Source organism: Excalfactoria chinensis, chromosome 1 (genome assembly GCF_039878825.1).
Source record: "Excalfactoria chinensis isolate bCotChi1 chromosome 1, bCotChi1.hap2, whole genome shotgun sequence".
Classification (NCBI taxonomy): Eukaryota; Metazoa; Chordata; class Aves; order Galliformes; family Phasianidae; genus Excalfactoria; species Excalfactoria chinensis.
The window spans coordinates 57,417,918-57,433,562 of NC_092825.1; the positions used below are offsets into that span (position 1 = coordinate 57,417,918).

A 15,645-nucleotide genomic window follows, 5' to 3' on the forward strand; every position below is an offset into this window, starting at 1 on the left:
AGAAACCAAACGTGCTTGGCCGGGCACTGGGGTTTTTTTTGGCCTCTCCTCTCTGCTCCCGCAGTGATGTAAAGGCTGCGCTGTTGATAAGGGTTACTGGGCTGCTGCTGGGTCAGTCCTTCTCTGGGTCAGAAGGGAGCAGCAGTGCTGGGCGCTGCCTCTGGATCCAACCTCAATTCCACCCCCCAAACTTGCAACTCTACCAGCGCAGTGTAAGAGGGGAACTACACAGAGCTGTTCTCAAGCAGCCGTCGGCGCGCAGGAATCATTTGGTATTTCTAAACACTACTTACTGCTGCATTTCTTTCCATTTTAAGAATGGCTTCTGTTATGAGTCACGCTGCTCCAGTCCTTAAAGGAAAAGCCCCGTATGTGAACATTACTGCTTCATTTTACAAGGGAGCGATCTGAGAGGCATTCGGCGGTGCTCCCCCTGCAGGAAGCATCTCCCTCTTTGCACCGTCCAGCTGTCAAGAAAGCTGGTGTTGTTGGAGACCTTCAGGTTTTTCTGTCCTAAGAGCTGGGAGGGGCTTTGCTGAACACAGCAATGGTGCATCTGCACATTCCCTTCTGCACATTCCCTTCCTTACAGGTGTCTTATTTCACCACTGGGTGCGTGACTCAGACGTGCGGGTTGGTATTTCTTTCCTGAGCTGCCGTGAGCTCACTCAGCACTGAGTTGGAGAGAAACCAATATTGCTGGGGTCTGAAACCGTTTCCTTGGTAGGATCTGTGACAGTTCATTTCATCTGTCCTGTCTTTTGGTTAGCGACATCTGTCCTTGTTTGTCCTGTTTGAGAGGTGAGTGGATAATAGCGGCTGCTTAAGAAAAAAGGACTGATAAGTGGAGAAGGTAGAGTAGGAGCGACAGGAATAAATGCTTCATAGCTCCTGTGTGATGTTTAGATTGCTTTATGAAACTCATCTGGATAATAGACCAGTAATGGCAAAGCACAGGAATAAGGTCCTGTTTCAAGTCTGACATCAGTTGGATTAGTCAAAATTGATGTCAGTTTTCCTGGTTTCAGCTCCCCCTTCCAGCCATGCTGCACCATCCTGCTGCTGCTACATAACACAGAACCAGCTTCCCCTCTCCAGCCCTGCACGGCTCAGGCTGCTTCAGGCATGGAGGGCGCTGCCACCGCTCTGCTGGTGGTGCCCAGTGCCTGCATGAGGCAGCAGGGGCTGCAAAGGAAGGTCTTGGAAGCTCTTCCTTTGAGCTTATTACTACGAGGAACAGCTGTTGCTTTGCTCTGAGCTCGTGGAAGTGAATAGGAAGAAGGCACAAATAACAAGTGGTTTGCCTGTCCAAATTTAGTGTTTATTCTTGTGCTAAAAAGGAGTAAAAGCTTATTTAAAACACTACATGTACAAAACTGCGGCTCTCATTCATTTCACAAAGGGTCCAAACAAGTGCTGAGATGCTGTATGTACTCCTCAGTAGACAGTCCCTGTGTGTTCCTGCCCCTGTGCTGCGTAGGCTTGAGGGGTGAGCTGAGGCAGAGCTGTGTCAGGGCGATGCTCTGCCCCTCCTTGTGCAGCCTCTGGGCAGGCAGCTGGGCTGCATGTGAGAGGCAGAGGCTGCCACAGCTGCAAACAGCCCGAGGGAATGGGAGACAGCAGTCGGTTGCTTTCCTGGTCCCAGAGCCCACCCTGTCCTTGTTTTATTGGGGAAAACTTTTCTGCGTGCCAAAATGCGACGCTGAGCAGGAAAGCAGCTGTGGCATCTCATTGGAAGGTTTACTTCTGCTATAATTTTCAGGCAAATTCTTAGCAAAACAGCCACGGGTTGTGCAGGGGCACAAATGATTGTGTGTTTATAGAAAAAAAAAAAGTCTGGACATTATAATAACCCCAAAGCACACGCAGTTCTTGCTGGCTGTGTCTCTCTGGCTATTCTGTGTTGCTTCAGGACAATCTATTAATAGATGCAGCTTCCTCACGTACTTTGAGCAGCCAACTGCAGTCTTATGATGTAATCCAGCATGTAGGTAATGATGCCACTGGGTGTCCTATGTAGGTTCCAGCCTCCGTTTCTTCCAGCTTTGACTTCTCCTGTGAGGGCTGTGCTCTGCGGCACAGGGAGACAGAGAGTGAGAAAGGGAAGCTTCTTAAAGCTTGCCTTTGGAAGGGTGGATAACAGCAAGACAAGGGGTAATGGTTTTAAGTTGAAGGAGGGAAGATCTTTACTGTGAGAGTGGTGAGGTGCTGGAACAGCTGCCCCAGAGAGCTTGTGGATGCCCCATTCCTGGTGGTGTTCAAGGCCAGGTTGGATGGGGCCCTGGGCAGCCTGCTCTAGTATTACATGTGGAGGTTGGTGGCCCTGCCTGCAGCAGGGTGGGCTGGAGATTCGTGATCCTTGATGTCCCTTCCAACCCAGGCCATTCTGCGATTTGCTTCTAAAAGTACTCATTGATTTATGTTTTAGCTCTTCCCTGAGGAGACAGTTGGATGGAAAGAGTTGTCCCAGCCCGCTATCACAGCGCTCCACACAAAAGAGAGACGTTTCTCCCCACTCCAGATTACTAATCTGACAGCAAAGCTCTCCAAGCCAAGAGCCGCTGTTGAGACAGAAAGAACTCATTTATCACAGCACATACCTGGTGTGTGTTGGTTGGCACCGTGGCTGTTGCTCGTGAGAGCAGCAGATGGCTGCAACTGTGCAAACCTGACAGAAGGTTTGTGATGATGCATTCTCTGAGGCGTCCTGTTACGAGTTGTCATCTGGTGACATCCGCGAGGCGTCTCGGGGGGCTGCTGTGCCGCTGCTGGGCCTGCTGCTTTGTGACACATCAACTTGTTAAGGTCGGTTGTCTCCAAGGAAATGTCCCAAAGTTCAAGATCATCTAGAACGGACAAAAAGATGATGGAACCAAGAGTAACTCTGGGACCAGCCCAACCTTTTCCTACAGCGGTGGCCACTATAGGAGTTAAACTGTATCTTTCATGTCAGTGCACAAACAGAAAAAGTCAGTACTGCTAAGGTCAGACTCCCACTTTTACTCCAGCCTCTTCGCAACTTTTACCATTACACGTTGAAGAATTAATCTAAATACCAACGATTTAACGCGCTGCTGTTCATTGCTCTTGGCTGACCTGCAAAGAACTCTTCTTCGATTGCCAGCTCCTGTTGTACTGCTGCCGGAGTGCTGTGCTTTACGGGAGGATTGGCTGTTGCTGCACAGAGGTAACACAAGAAGAGATTAAAGTCTGAAATACAGAAGAACTTTTCTGTTCCTGCTTAGCAGACAGACCACGAGACTGAAGTGATTGCTCCCAGGTACCCCATTTTCCCACAGCTGCTTAGATTTTGGAAGCAGTATATACAATAGTATGGATGCTGCTGACGACTAGCGAGAGCAATTGCAATACTATCGATGCTTTTACCCCAGCACCACGTTCCTGCTTACCACACATCTGTCCAGACTAACCCACAAGTGAAAAGTAACCTACCAGCAGCTCATGCAACGTCTGCTTGCCTGCAGCCACTTCAGTGAAGCACTGCAGCCTCAGCTCTGATGCAGCACAGTAATGGTACAGGTGGCTGCACTGCACAAAGCTTTGGCGTGGTTGGAAAGCTGCAGTTTTAATGACGTGGTTTTAGAGCCGCTTTAAGAATGTAGGGACAGGAGTATGAGGATCTTCCTTTCTTCGATCTCAAAGGAGTTTAATAGCACAGTATAAAACAAAAGAAACTGATCAGGCTCCTGTACTGAGAGTAACACTTGTCTGCCAGCAGCTATCATTAAAACTGTCAGCTTCGAATGGCCCATCTTACCCTGTTTGCTGCTGGGAGTAACGTCTGCAACCTGACATCTCTTCTCCATCTGTTCCCGGAACTGTTGCTGCAGCTGCTTTTGTCGCAGTTTCCGCTGGTACGTGGCATCACGTTCAACAGCCGGGGAATCCGTATTTCTGCCCCACCCCCGGGTAAAGACAGAGTTAAAACAGGAGTTCAGCAACTCTATTTTATGAAGAAACATTCATACTATAATATAATAACTGCAAGAGAAATCCTCTAAACCAATACTGTATTTGGTACTGTTCACGTGCTTCAAAGGGGATAGTAACTTCTAATTTCCTCAAGTACTGAGCTCAGTTTTGGGCACCTCAGTACAGAAAGGGCATGGAGGTGCTGGAGCAGGTTTGAAGAAGGGCAACAAAGCTTTTGAAGGGCTTGGAGAATATGGCCTATGAGGAGAGGCTGAGGGAGCTGGGGCTGTTTAGTTTAGGGAGGCTGAGGGGAGACCTTATTGCTTGCTTCCAGTATCTGAAAGGTGCGTACAGCAAGAGCAGGGTTGGTCTCTTCTCATTGGTGACAGGTGACAGGACGAGGGGAAATGGCCTCAAGTTGCACCATGGTAAGTTTAGGTTGGATATCAGGAAGAACTTCTTTACAGAAAGGGTGGTTAGGTACTGGAATAGGCTCCCCAGGGAGGTGGTTGAGTCACCATCCCTGGATGTGTTTAAGAGCCGTTTGGATGTGGTGCTCAGGGACATCATTTAGCGGAGGGTTGTTAGTTAGGGTAGTACGGTTACGTTGTGGTTGGACTTGATAATCTTTGAGGTCTTTTTCAACCTGAGTGATTCTATGATTCTGTGAACAGACCCAGAACTGCTTGGCTGCTTCTGATCTTCTGTCACTCCAGAAGTCTCTGTGTGACCGGGCTTGCAAGTTGGTGCCATTTCATACTGTTGTCTCCATCCTGGGTTCTGCCTTTCCAAACAGCCATCATACCTTGCTTTCTCTATTTCAGGCTCATAGTCCTGTCTTTTAGTTTTCACCAAATCTAACCCAGGGGGCACCTGGTAAGGGAAAAAAGAAATCACATTGAGAAATTTCCTTCATGAAATATGCAGAGATCTTTCCTATACGGTTCTGTTAGAAAACCTTGTTTGTTTGCTCTAAGCAGAGAAGTTTAGAAACTAAAATGAATTTTAGTTTATCTAGTTCATCACTTTGTGTCAGTTCAGTAGTTGTGTTCTTTAGGGAAGATATCCTGTGTCTCTCCATACTGTGCTCTGTGATTTTATATATGGCAGCGCCTCCAATAGATGACCCTGGCAAGGCAGAGATCTCTGTCATCTTGACTTGGTGAGGTGCCCTTTGGAACAGTTCCTCCCTCCAAGCTAGTTAGCTACCCAGCACCATGGTAGAGCTCCACGCTGACTAGCAGAGTTGAGTAAATCCTGGTATGACAAAGGCAACCTTCCTGTGGAACAACATGGAGCAGCATCAGTAAAAGGCTCCCTTTTTCCTCAGTGTGTGAGGTAGGTTACTTACTGCCTAGCAGCCTACTGCCCCCAGCTGGCACTCATCAGGAGCTAACAAGATTAATGCTGACCAACAGCCTGGGCACCTTTAATACTACGAAGACTGCTGTGTTACATCAAAGCCTACTTTGCGATAGCTCTGAAAGAACAGGCTTACAGTGCGGTTGTTAGCAGTGGGATGTGAAGCACAATTTCTTGTCTTTTTCTGGACCAGAGACCTCCGAAAGAGACATTTCTTCACAGTGCTTGTTAACTCTGAAGGTTCACTGTTTGAACCTGGGACTTCAGAGGGAAAAGTAACTGCAGCTCTCCCTTGTACGGTGGAACCTAAAGCTAAGTCTAAAGGAGCCTGAGAAGCAAGGCAAGGAGTAACACAGCCTATTTCTGTTCAGTAATCAAAAGAAACACAGTGATGGCAGGGAAAGTGTTCAAGTACACATCAGCTGTACAAACTAACTCTTCCTATACTCAAGAGCCACTATTTGCTACACAGTGGACTATCAAGTGTTTAAAACAAATAAAGTGTAGATTTTGCTAAATGCATTCCCTCCAGCAGCCAAGTCTAACACATCCTGCTCTCATCACACAGTTGCAAATTTCAGGTACCAACACATTTTGAAGCCAAGCAGAGGATGTTTGCAGGTCCTCCTGGAGGCTCCTAACGTAGCAAGCAAACCAAATGCCATTTACCTCTTTTGCCTTTCTAGGGGGGACTGGCAACAGCCATAACTTTTTTGGGTTTGATCCAAAAGCTTGGATTCCTCCTTTGTAATACAGATGCATCTCATACACTGCAGTGTTCTTTTGGGAAGGAGTGGCTTAATTGAAAGCTGAGATCACCTTTTGAACTTAACTTTTCTTTAGACCTCAGTACAAAAACATTGCTATAAAATACCTACTCAGTATCGTATCTATTCTAAAAAGAGCAATGGACAGACATCCAAGGGGTGAAATAAGAGGAACAATGCAAACCTTATTAGAATGACCAGGCTGAGAATAGTATCGCTGGTGATGTGGCTGGGGCTTTGTAAAGTTTGAATGCTGATTTCAGTAAAAGGACAAAGCAACTATCAAAGCACGCACTGATGTTGTCACTGTATGGATTTTGCTTATTCTTAAGCTTTAACTACAACAGACAGCTTTGGGATGTGATCCATCTGGTACTGTTTCCAGGACTTGCTGGGCTATGCATGTTAAACTTTATTGGAAGAAGTTTCTCACTGAAAAACACCTTGTTTTCTGCTAAAGCTCCCTAAAATCTAGAGGAGCTTCCTCCTGCTGCCCAGTATGCCCAGTCTTGGCTTCCAGCTTGAGAGTCTTCGGGATTAAATGAAATGCTCCTGGTTTCACAGAATGTATAGAAAACAGCACCTACTAAAAGCTAGTTTAAACAGCTAATCTTCCTGGGATAGCATTTAACCTCTTATGAGCACAGATGTAACTGTACACATCGCTGGCACTGAATAGAAAGACTTGGCATGAAACTAAATGTCACACAGCATCTTGAGTAGAATACTGTTTCTTCAGCTGTCTCACCATAGTAAGCTTGCTTACTGAAAACAGTTAAACTTCAGAATAGTTGTAGCAAAGTGCTGGCAAAGAACTCAGTAACGGACAGCTCGTGCAATCAAACCAGCAGGCAAATGCTACAGGTCTGATAGCAGGAAATATTTGGGGCTAAGATAAATTTGTATCATTATTTACATTCCTTTTAACATGAAGGACCAGGAACAATCAACATCTAGCAGTCCCTGCTCTGAAACACCACGTACTGTACCTGACGTGGAAGCTTATTAACTGCTTGTAGGTAGTCTTTGTCTAGGATGCAGTTCCCAAGAGCATTCCCAAAGCACCTGAGAAACAAGGAGAGCTCGTTGTGACTGAAAATAACAGCTCCCAATTCACTTCTGAGAATGTACAGGTACCGATCTTCACGCAAATACTCATCTTCACTTACTTGAGTGCCCTCTTCAGTCCATCTGTCACTGCCTCCTTTCTTGCCTTTTCTAAGGACAAGGCCTTGGACTTCAAGCCTTCACTGACTCCATAGCCCACATCTTCATGGTAAGAGCCATCCTGCAGTAAGATTTTAAAAGCATTAAGTAAAATGGAGATTCTGCACATAAAGCATTCCTTGCGAGATGCTGCGCTTTCCTAATCCCGTTAACTCGCCCTTAGCTGGATGCTTTGTAGCAAGGTCAATGTTTTAGATTCCGCTATGTTCTCTGGTGTAGTGCATTACTCCTGAGAACCACAGTCTGGCCTATGTACTTTCATTCCCAGCTTTATGCAATTGCTCAGCTACAGACAGAGCAAACCAAAAAACCACTTACCTTAAGCTGGACTTTCACAAACGCACAGACCCCCACATAGAACCTGCCGTTGTTGAGATCAACAAAGTCTGAGGGGATAAAATGGAGCATCCTAAATAACACAGAAGACTTCTGATCCACTCATAGATCTCAGTTCAGTTCCTTTGGATATTCATAAACGTGTGGTGTAGTTGCTGAATGGGCCCAATGCACTTTCACTGTACTTTCTTCAAGCATGACTTATAAAATATTACCTGTCATCCAAGAATAATGTACTTGTACGTATGCTCTGGGTATGTTATCAGTGTGTGGGTCTGCCAAACACTTGCACTCTGGTATCATGTGTATAAACACAGATTAAATATATGTTTACATCTGTTTTTTTCTTATCTATGAAAGAAATTTGATTCGTAAACATTACTCCTCATTCAGATACACATCTTAGATGTGTTTAAAGAGTAACAATTCTTTTTCAGCTGGAAGTAAAGATTTAAACTATCAGTTTATAGAAACAGCGATGGAAAAGAACCTTAACTGGCTATAAAAGCAATTTATTTCCTATTATCTATCAGAAGCCCCTGATTTGGGAAACATTGCACAAGGCTTAAACCATGACTCTCAGTCCGGAACCATTTTGAGAAACTTTTCCTTCAGGTCATCATAGTGAAAAATGTGGATAGACTTATTTTATGCCAATCAGAGACTTACCAACATTCTGTTGAGTGACTGAATGAGCCCAGCCATTGAAGCCAAACATCTCATTGGCCAGACTGATAACCTTGTGACCTTCAATGTAGCAGACCTGAGAAGAGAAATATACTCTTTACTTTAAAGATTACATAGATTATCTTGCTCTGAGGAAACCTGGCTAAATTCAAGTTAATTGAATGATGATCCAGATTTAGGTCCACCATCTGCTGGTAACTGTGATGGGGGTAACTGAAGGAATATGCCAGAATTAAGGGGAGCAGAGCTAGCAGGCACTAAAGAAGTAAAACTGCAGCTAGTGTCACATCATGATTCATATACTCCAGTTCTAGAAAAAAAAGACAAACTTCTCAATGTTCCACAAGTAGAATGAACCACTGAAAAGTCAAGTGGCTTTTCCATAAGAATGTAAGGATTCTGTGGCTAAGATAAAGCCAGAATACACGCTAGCTTAATTTTCCTTTCATATTTGCTGATTACACCTCGGTGGGACATTTTCAAAAATAAGGATTATTATTATTTCAATAATAACTCTCTTGAGGGGAAAAAAATGCAAGTTAAAACATCTATGCATGTTTATTCATACCTTTTGTCCTCCTCCAGCTTGCCGACTGCTGATATATTCTGGGCCCAGTTTCTGACGAAGAGCATGCTGGATGGCTTGATATTCATTTGCTGTATATTGATACTTGAAGGAAACAAAGTCAGACAAAATTTCTCATTCTTTCCATATTAGCTATCCCTCCTTTCCTAATATTACTTCAGAAACCCATTTTCCCTGTCCTTTCCTTGTCCTTTCAAGGGATGCATGGTCCATTTTTAGAATCAGGATGTAACTAAGAGAGACCTTGGGGCACCTGTACACAATCTGTGCACTACACTGTTTCTTTCCATACTTTTGAGATCATATATATATACAGATCATCTTTAGTGTGATAACATGGCATGTGTGGGACAACCAGGCTATCAGGCCCAGATAGTGTGAGTTTATGAGAGGCAGGTCCTGCCTGACCAACCTCATCTCCTTCTATGAACAGGTGACCCACTTGGTGGATGAGGGAAAGAATGTTGACACAGTCAAGCCTTGGACAAGGTCTCCCATGGTATTCTCCTGAAGAAGGTGTCAGTCCATGGCTTGGACAGGTACAACTTTGATGGGTAAAAATTGAATGGTCGAGGTTAGAGAATGGTGGCAAATGAAGTTAAATCCTGCTGACAACTGGTTCATCTTGTTTAAAATCTTTATTGATGATTTGGATGAGAGAACTGAATGTACCTTCACTAAGTATGCAGACGACACCAAGTTAGGGAGAAGTGTCAATCTGCCTGAGGTTAGGAAAGCCCTAAAGAGAGATCTGAATAAGTTGGATCAATGGGCTGAGGCTAATGGGGTGACATTCAACAAGACCAAGTGTTGAGGCCTGCACTTTGGTCACAACAACCCCACACAATGCTACAGGTTGGGGCAGAGCGGATGGAATGCTGCATGGAGGAAAAGGATGTGGGGGGGTTGGTTGACACTCAGCTGAACGTGAGCCAGCAGTGTGTGCCCAGGTGGCCAAGAAGGCCAGCGGCATCCTGGCTTGCATCAGAAATAGTGCAGCGAAGCAGAAGCAGTGAAGTAAGTGATCACTTTTCTGTACTCAGCACTGGTGTTCAGTTTTGGGCCCCTCCCGACAAGAAGGACACTGAGGCCCTGGAGTGTGTCCAGACAAGGACAGCAAAGTTGGTGAAGGGTCTGGAGCACAGGTCTTATGGGGAGAGGCTGAAGAAACTGGGATTGTTCAGACTGGAGAAAAGCAGGCTGAGAGGAGACCTTATCACTCTCTGCAACTGCCTGAAAGGAGGTGATGGCGAGGTGAGTGTCAGCCTCTTCTCCCAGGTAACAACAATAAGATGAGAGGGAATGGCATCAGGTTGCACCAGGAGAGGTTCAAACTGGGTATTAGGAAGAATTTCTTCTCAGAAGGAGAGGTGATGCATTGGCACAGGCTGCCCAGAGAGGTGGCAGAGTAACCATCCCTGGAAGTGTTTAAGGAAAGGGTAGATGTAGTACTTAGGGACATTGTTTAGCGGGAGACATTGGTGACTGGTGGATGGTTGGACTAGCTGATCCTAGAGGTCTTTTCCAACCAATTATGATTCTATTAATCATTAAGCTCTAGAAAATGTTTTCCATTTCTCATAACCATCATTTACATAGAAGAAGTTAAACGAGGCAGGTCTGTTAGTATCCTACTGAAATCTTAATGCAATCATAATCCTAGTCAAACATGCCAGGAATACACATTCACATTTATATCTGATCTCTCAAAACTAATATGTAATATTTCACAAGAAAAGTCTTTAAAAACTCAAACAAAACCAAAGTTTATCACCACATTCCATCAGGACAACAGCCAGGGTGATGAATCAGATTAGAAAATTACTGAGGAGTACACAGCATATTCCCCTGCTGCAGGGAAGGTCCTTCAGATAACTCCAGTATCACATCACTAGTATCATTAGGAAGCGCAGCATTGTAACTCATACTCATTGTAACTGCACAGGTTAGAGAGGCCTAACAGCATTTTTAAGGATTTGCATGTTTCTGGATTCAAGCACTAAAAAGCTTGTGTTGCTGTGCTGTTATGTGTGGACTGAATAGGATTTGACCAACTGCATCATCATGTTTTAGTGCCTGCCAAACCTCTCACATTTATCCTTGGTTGCGTTTAGGCTTAAAGGAATAGCTTTCTTTTTCTGATACTAGAAGTAAGCCTGTATAATGCAAGTCTGTAACAAACGATGTAAGGAGAAAGGGAGCGTGCAATGCCATGGCTATCATGGAAGAAAACATAATGCAAGTTTAGGTGCAGAATAGTTAGCATAGTGGAAATGACTCTAGCCTAACTGTATCCATCTTTAAAATGAGCAAATACGCAGAGGACATTTCCAGTAGTTCAAGAACGGAACTTCTATTTCTCAGGCAAAGGGAACTGACCTGTCCGAAACAAGCAACTGAATTGCTGCTGCTGGTACTGCTGCTGCTGATGTGGCTTTCGCTGTCCTTTCCTTGCCTTGCAGGCATCCCTAAAGACCAAAGAAAATATGATTATTGAAAATAAGAGTCAACTATCCATAAGAAAACACATCACAAAAGCCCACTGCACACTATGCATAACAATATACTGCAACATATTGGACAATACAGTAATACCAGTCACACTTCTGTGCGTACGTCTGTGGAACTGCTGCAGGACCTGTTGGAAAATTGTTTTCTGATGCTGTTTTACAGCAGCTCAGATTCTTCTTAAAAACATTATACTGTGCAATAGACAGAAATAGGCAGAAATGACCAGTTTCATCCCAAAGGCAGATGTGCTGTTCTGCTCTTGTATAAGAACAGAAACTAGAACAACAACAAAAAAAGTTGTAAGTCGTTATTCTAAATACTGAACGGGAAAAAATGATGTATTTTTATTCCTTTTAGATAACCATGAATGCATTGTACCGTTTTAGGTAAGAAAAGAAACACCTCAGTTTTTCAGATTCTGTCTTCCCACATCAGCTTCAAAATCCATTAATGCTTTGAGAAAAAGCAGAAGGAAATTTCTAAGCCTGTACTTGTCTATAACCTGACTTGCCGACGTTCACTTCAGGTTATCGACTGTAATCACTGACTGCCTTGGGTCAGGATGGCATCCCACAAACCGCCAGCAGCTGGAAAACATACAGAACCTCTAACAACGTGAAGAAGTTGTGCCAATAATTCAGTAGGTGGCACCCTTTTCTAAGTCAGTGCCCAACAAGTACCCGATGGTAACTTGCACTACCACTCTGCTGTGCTGCTGGAGAAGTGGTTGTCCTGTTGAGAGCCTACGCAACAGGAGCACAAAGGAACTGCAGCAGTGCTTCTACACAAGCCCACAGAAGCAATCTTTTACTGTATGTTCAGATCTCTTGGAAGTTGTTTTTCTAGTCTCTAAACAAGAAAGTCAAAGTGTTACTAAGGACTTGCTCAACACCTCTCAGAAAAGGGATACCAGCTGTAGCTTTGTCAAGTACAAACACTGATCATTACGTTAGGTGTAGCTAGAAGGCTGAGGGAATTGAGATGGTTTAGCTTGGAGAAGGCTCTGGGGAGACCTCATTGTGGCCTTCCAGTACTTGAAGGGAGCGTATAAACAGGAGTGGGAATGGCTGTTTACAAGGGCGGATAGTGACAGGACGAGGGGGAATGGTCTGAAACAAACAGGGAAGGTTTAGTTTAGGGCAGCGCCAGGGCAGTGCGTGACAAATTAGCAATAAAAGCGCCCTGCTCTCAAACTACCTTTAAACGCTAAAAGGAACGAGCCCGTTCCCCTCTCCCGCCAACGGTCGCCCAGCGCGCAGCCCCACCGTCCGGGGCTGAGGCCGTACCTGGCTGTGCCCGGGCCGCCCGCCTTCCTCCGCCGCCGTTCGCAGCTCCCGCGCAGGCAGAAGGGGCGGCGGGGGCGGGCACAGCTACGGCGAGAGAGAGGGGACAAACTTCCCGCGGGCGGAGACGGAGGGGAGGGCAGGGAAGGCCGGCTGGCGGAGGCGGGGCGCCGCGCGGCCGTGAGGGGACGCGGCGGGGAGGGAGAGGCGGAGGCGACCGAGCTCGTCGCGGCGCTGACGGGCAGGTGAGGGGCCCCGCTGGGCGCGGGGGGCCGCGGGAGGGGACGGCGCTGCTCGCCGGCCGCTGGGGGGAGCCAGGAGCGGGGCGGGGCCTGCGGGAGCCGGTAGCTGCGGGCGGCCGCCGGGCTGGGCAGGGGCTGCGGCGGGGCCTGGTGGCCGGCGGGCGCCGCTCAGGTGGGTCCGGTTCCCTCCCGGGGGGCTGCGGGGCGTCAGGGCCGGGAGGAAGGCCGGGGGGGCGGCTGAGGGGTGCGGGGCCTCGCCGCTCCGTGGGCCTCGAACGCGCTGTCACCGCCCGGGGCTGTGCTGTGCTGTGCTATGCTGGGCTGTGCCTTGCTGGGTTGGGCGGCGGCACCCCCGGGCCCGGCTGCCCCCGCTGCCCGGCCCGGTCGGAGGGGAGTGGGGCGCGTCCCGCCGGGCGGCGGTAGGCATGCGGTGGTGCTCAGGGAGGGGGTTGGTTCTGGGGCGGCCGTGGGGCTCCGCTTCTCTTCCTTGCGATCGCGTTCGTCCGCCCCTACTTGGTCAGTGTGCCCTCGCCAAGCGTCCGCCTTCATTGTCTCGGTGCCATCAGCAAGGTAATGGTGCCGGCCGCCTTTCTGCCCCGAGCAAGCCTAGCTGTGATTTCCGCCCCACCTCTGGGCATGCCGCGTTCATCCCACGGAACCTACTACATACAGCGCGAGTGTCAGTTGACATCATGCTTTGTTTCTGCATCTGCAGCCATCCTGAAGCGCGTGTCGGGAGCTGCTGTCTTTCCACATCTGTCTCGTTCCTGACGCGAACCCTAAACCTCAGCAATGAAGGCGCACAATGCCTTTTGCTTGGAGCGTTACGTGCGAGTTGGAAGCCCTTGTTGTAGTTCGTGCTGATGGGGTGTGAAATGTTCTAGGTAAAACCCTGATGGAAATGGGGGTGTTTAAGAGACAGGAAAGCAGAAAGAAATGTCTGCGGAGCTAAAGGAGGAGCAGAAGCATAAAAGCTGAGAGAATAAAAGCAGATTCCTAGAAATAGAATGGGTGGGGAGAACAGTGTCTGTTTTACATCTTATTGAAGCTCGTTCCGGGGCAGGGGGGGGCATGTAAAGATAGGTGGGGTGATTGTTGCTGAATAATACGTTGCCTCAAAACCAACAGGTTGTAACTGGAAAAAGTTGTCCAGTTTGACTGCAGGGTTCTGATTCTAATAAGATGGCCAACCCGGCTAGGATGTCTGAACAGTAACCTCCACCATCTGCCTGCCCTCCTTTTCTCCCAGAGGGAACTGCATCAACAGCAGGAGGTGGCTGAACGTACATCTTCTCCTGAGTTCCTGCAGCCCACATCCTGACAGATCACTGTGAAGGTGTTGGTATTTTGTGTTCAAGACTGATAAAGCTGAGATTTGTGCCCCAGTTCAGGGTCACATATGAGTCAGCACCCTTACAGCCACATCAAACAAGATTAGAAGAGAAAAATTGTCACCTTGCCTTGCACTGTTGTGAGCAGAGTTGATAAAGCAATAATCATTTTTTATCGATAATGAGGTTTTGGGATTAAACCACTAATTATTAAGTAAATGAGATAGCTGTACTGACTGTATTTCAGTTCTGGAAACTGAACTTCAGTACTTCAGCACAGAACAGCAGTTCCCTGAATAGTCAGGTTTCTGATTTCACTCCATCACCCAGAAATACAGAATTGTCTCAGTCCATCAAGCTGTAAGGGGAGCTGCAGCTAGAAACAGGTCGGGATCTGCTGGCTAAAACATGAGTTTGTCATAATATTTGATATAGTTTGAACTTTTCCACGTCGCCCAGCAAACCAATGGAGCTGTAATGAAATCACTCTTAAGGCTGTTAGCGGTTTTTCCTGTTTGGCTTTGTGTTATCTGGGTGATAACACAAAAACACTTTTTGTCCCCTCACCCTTCCCTGTTATCAAACTGTTTTGAATGCGTTCTCCAAAATGCATCTGTTGCATTGTTTGCTACGTTGGCGAAGCCCTTTGAAAACTGCTGATAGGTCTACAAGTCTGGCTTGTTTTGTCTGAGCACGGTATGCCTGGAGCTGTATGGATGCATGAATGCAGCTGTTGAAATAGACAGATCAGTTGCTGGAATTAAGGAAGAGTAATGTATTCTTGACCCTTGCTGGTTATCCTACTGTAAGAGCACTCAGGTGAGGAGCACCTGGTTCAAGAAAGGGGATGTTTGCTACATCCAGTGAAGGAGCACACCACATCAGGCAGCGATGTTACCTGTGGTGAGCTGAGGCTGTCTGCCTGAGCAGGTTCCTTAGTGTTTCTATGTACTTCTGGGCTTCTGAAGCACCTTTATCACTCTTAGGGTTGTGTATCTTACTGATTGTGCTACTGGGAAGTGGGTTGTTGGTCACATGCTGCCTGGGGGAAAGGGAGAAATGGCTCTATGTACACTAAGCACACAGCATTTATATACCGTACTCTAAAAATCAGGCCACAAAGTCTTCAGCCGTTCATTGACAGCCAATTGATGTCTGCAGGTCTTCAACCTTCTGTGTGATTTGAAGAGCAGGAGTTATTTTAATGGGAGCTATTCTGTCACTAGCAAATTTATGTGCATGTTGTGACTTCTGCTGCTTTTGTTTGCGTCTTTTTTTGAAAAGGAAAAGAACACCAAGTGCCAAATGTTGTTGGTTCGGTCTTGTGTTTGCTTTCCATTTGGAGGCTTACAGTCAGCTCCCATTCATTGCCCAATGCAA

At 46.7% G+C, this 15,645-nt stretch overlaps 2 protein-coding genes across 15 annotated transcripts in view; one reads left to right on the forward strand and one right to left on the reverse strand.

Annotated features, from left to right (window-relative positions):
- Positions 1 to 1,302: 1,302 nt before the first annotated feature.
- On the reverse strand, positions 1,303 to 12,764 carry RAD52 (RAD52 homolog, DNA repair protein). 2 transcript variants are annotated; one of them, XM_072326541.1, is made up of 12 exons: positions 12,696 to 12,764; positions 11,278 to 11,366; positions 8,881 to 8,982; positions 8,295 to 8,388; positions 7,608 to 7,675; positions 7,232 to 7,350; positions 7,052 to 7,127; positions 4,610 to 4,806; positions 3,779 to 3,915; positions 3,097 to 3,177; positions 2,601 to 2,846; positions 1,303 to 2,071 (listed from the first exon to the last, which is right to left on the reverse strand). In XM_072326541.1, exons 2-12 carry the CDS (start codon positions 11,362 to 11,364, stop codon positions 2,013 to 2,015), a joined length of 1,266 nt encoding a protein of 421 aa, XP_072182642.1. In that variant the 5' UTR covers positions 11,365 to 11,366; positions 12,696 to 12,764; the 3' UTR covers positions 1,303 to 2,012. The 2 variants fall into 2 exon arrangements, with proteins under 2 accessions (XP_072182642.1, XP_072182652.1); XM_072326551.1 differs by lacking the exon at positions 12,696 to 12,764 and adding an exon at positions 12,607 to 12,638 and having other exon boundaries at positions 1,328 to 2,071.
- Positions 12,765 to 12,830: 66 nt separating this feature from the next.
- Positions 12,831 to 15,645, forward strand: part of ERC1 (ELKS/RAB6-interacting/CAST family member 1) — a 281,305-nt gene continuing 278,490 nt past the window's right edge. For 6 of the 13 annotated variants that reach the window (XR_011902605.1, XR_011902607.1, XM_072326444.1 and 3 more), the window contains exon 1: positions 13,024 to 13,106. The gene's annotated coding sequence lies outside the window, so the exon portion shown is untranslated. Of the gene's footprint in view, positions 12,938 to 13,023; positions 13,107 to 15,645 lie in introns of those variants that run through there. The other 7 variants (XM_072326475.1, XM_072326494.1, XR_011902606.1 and 4 more) reach the window with 4 other exon arrangements.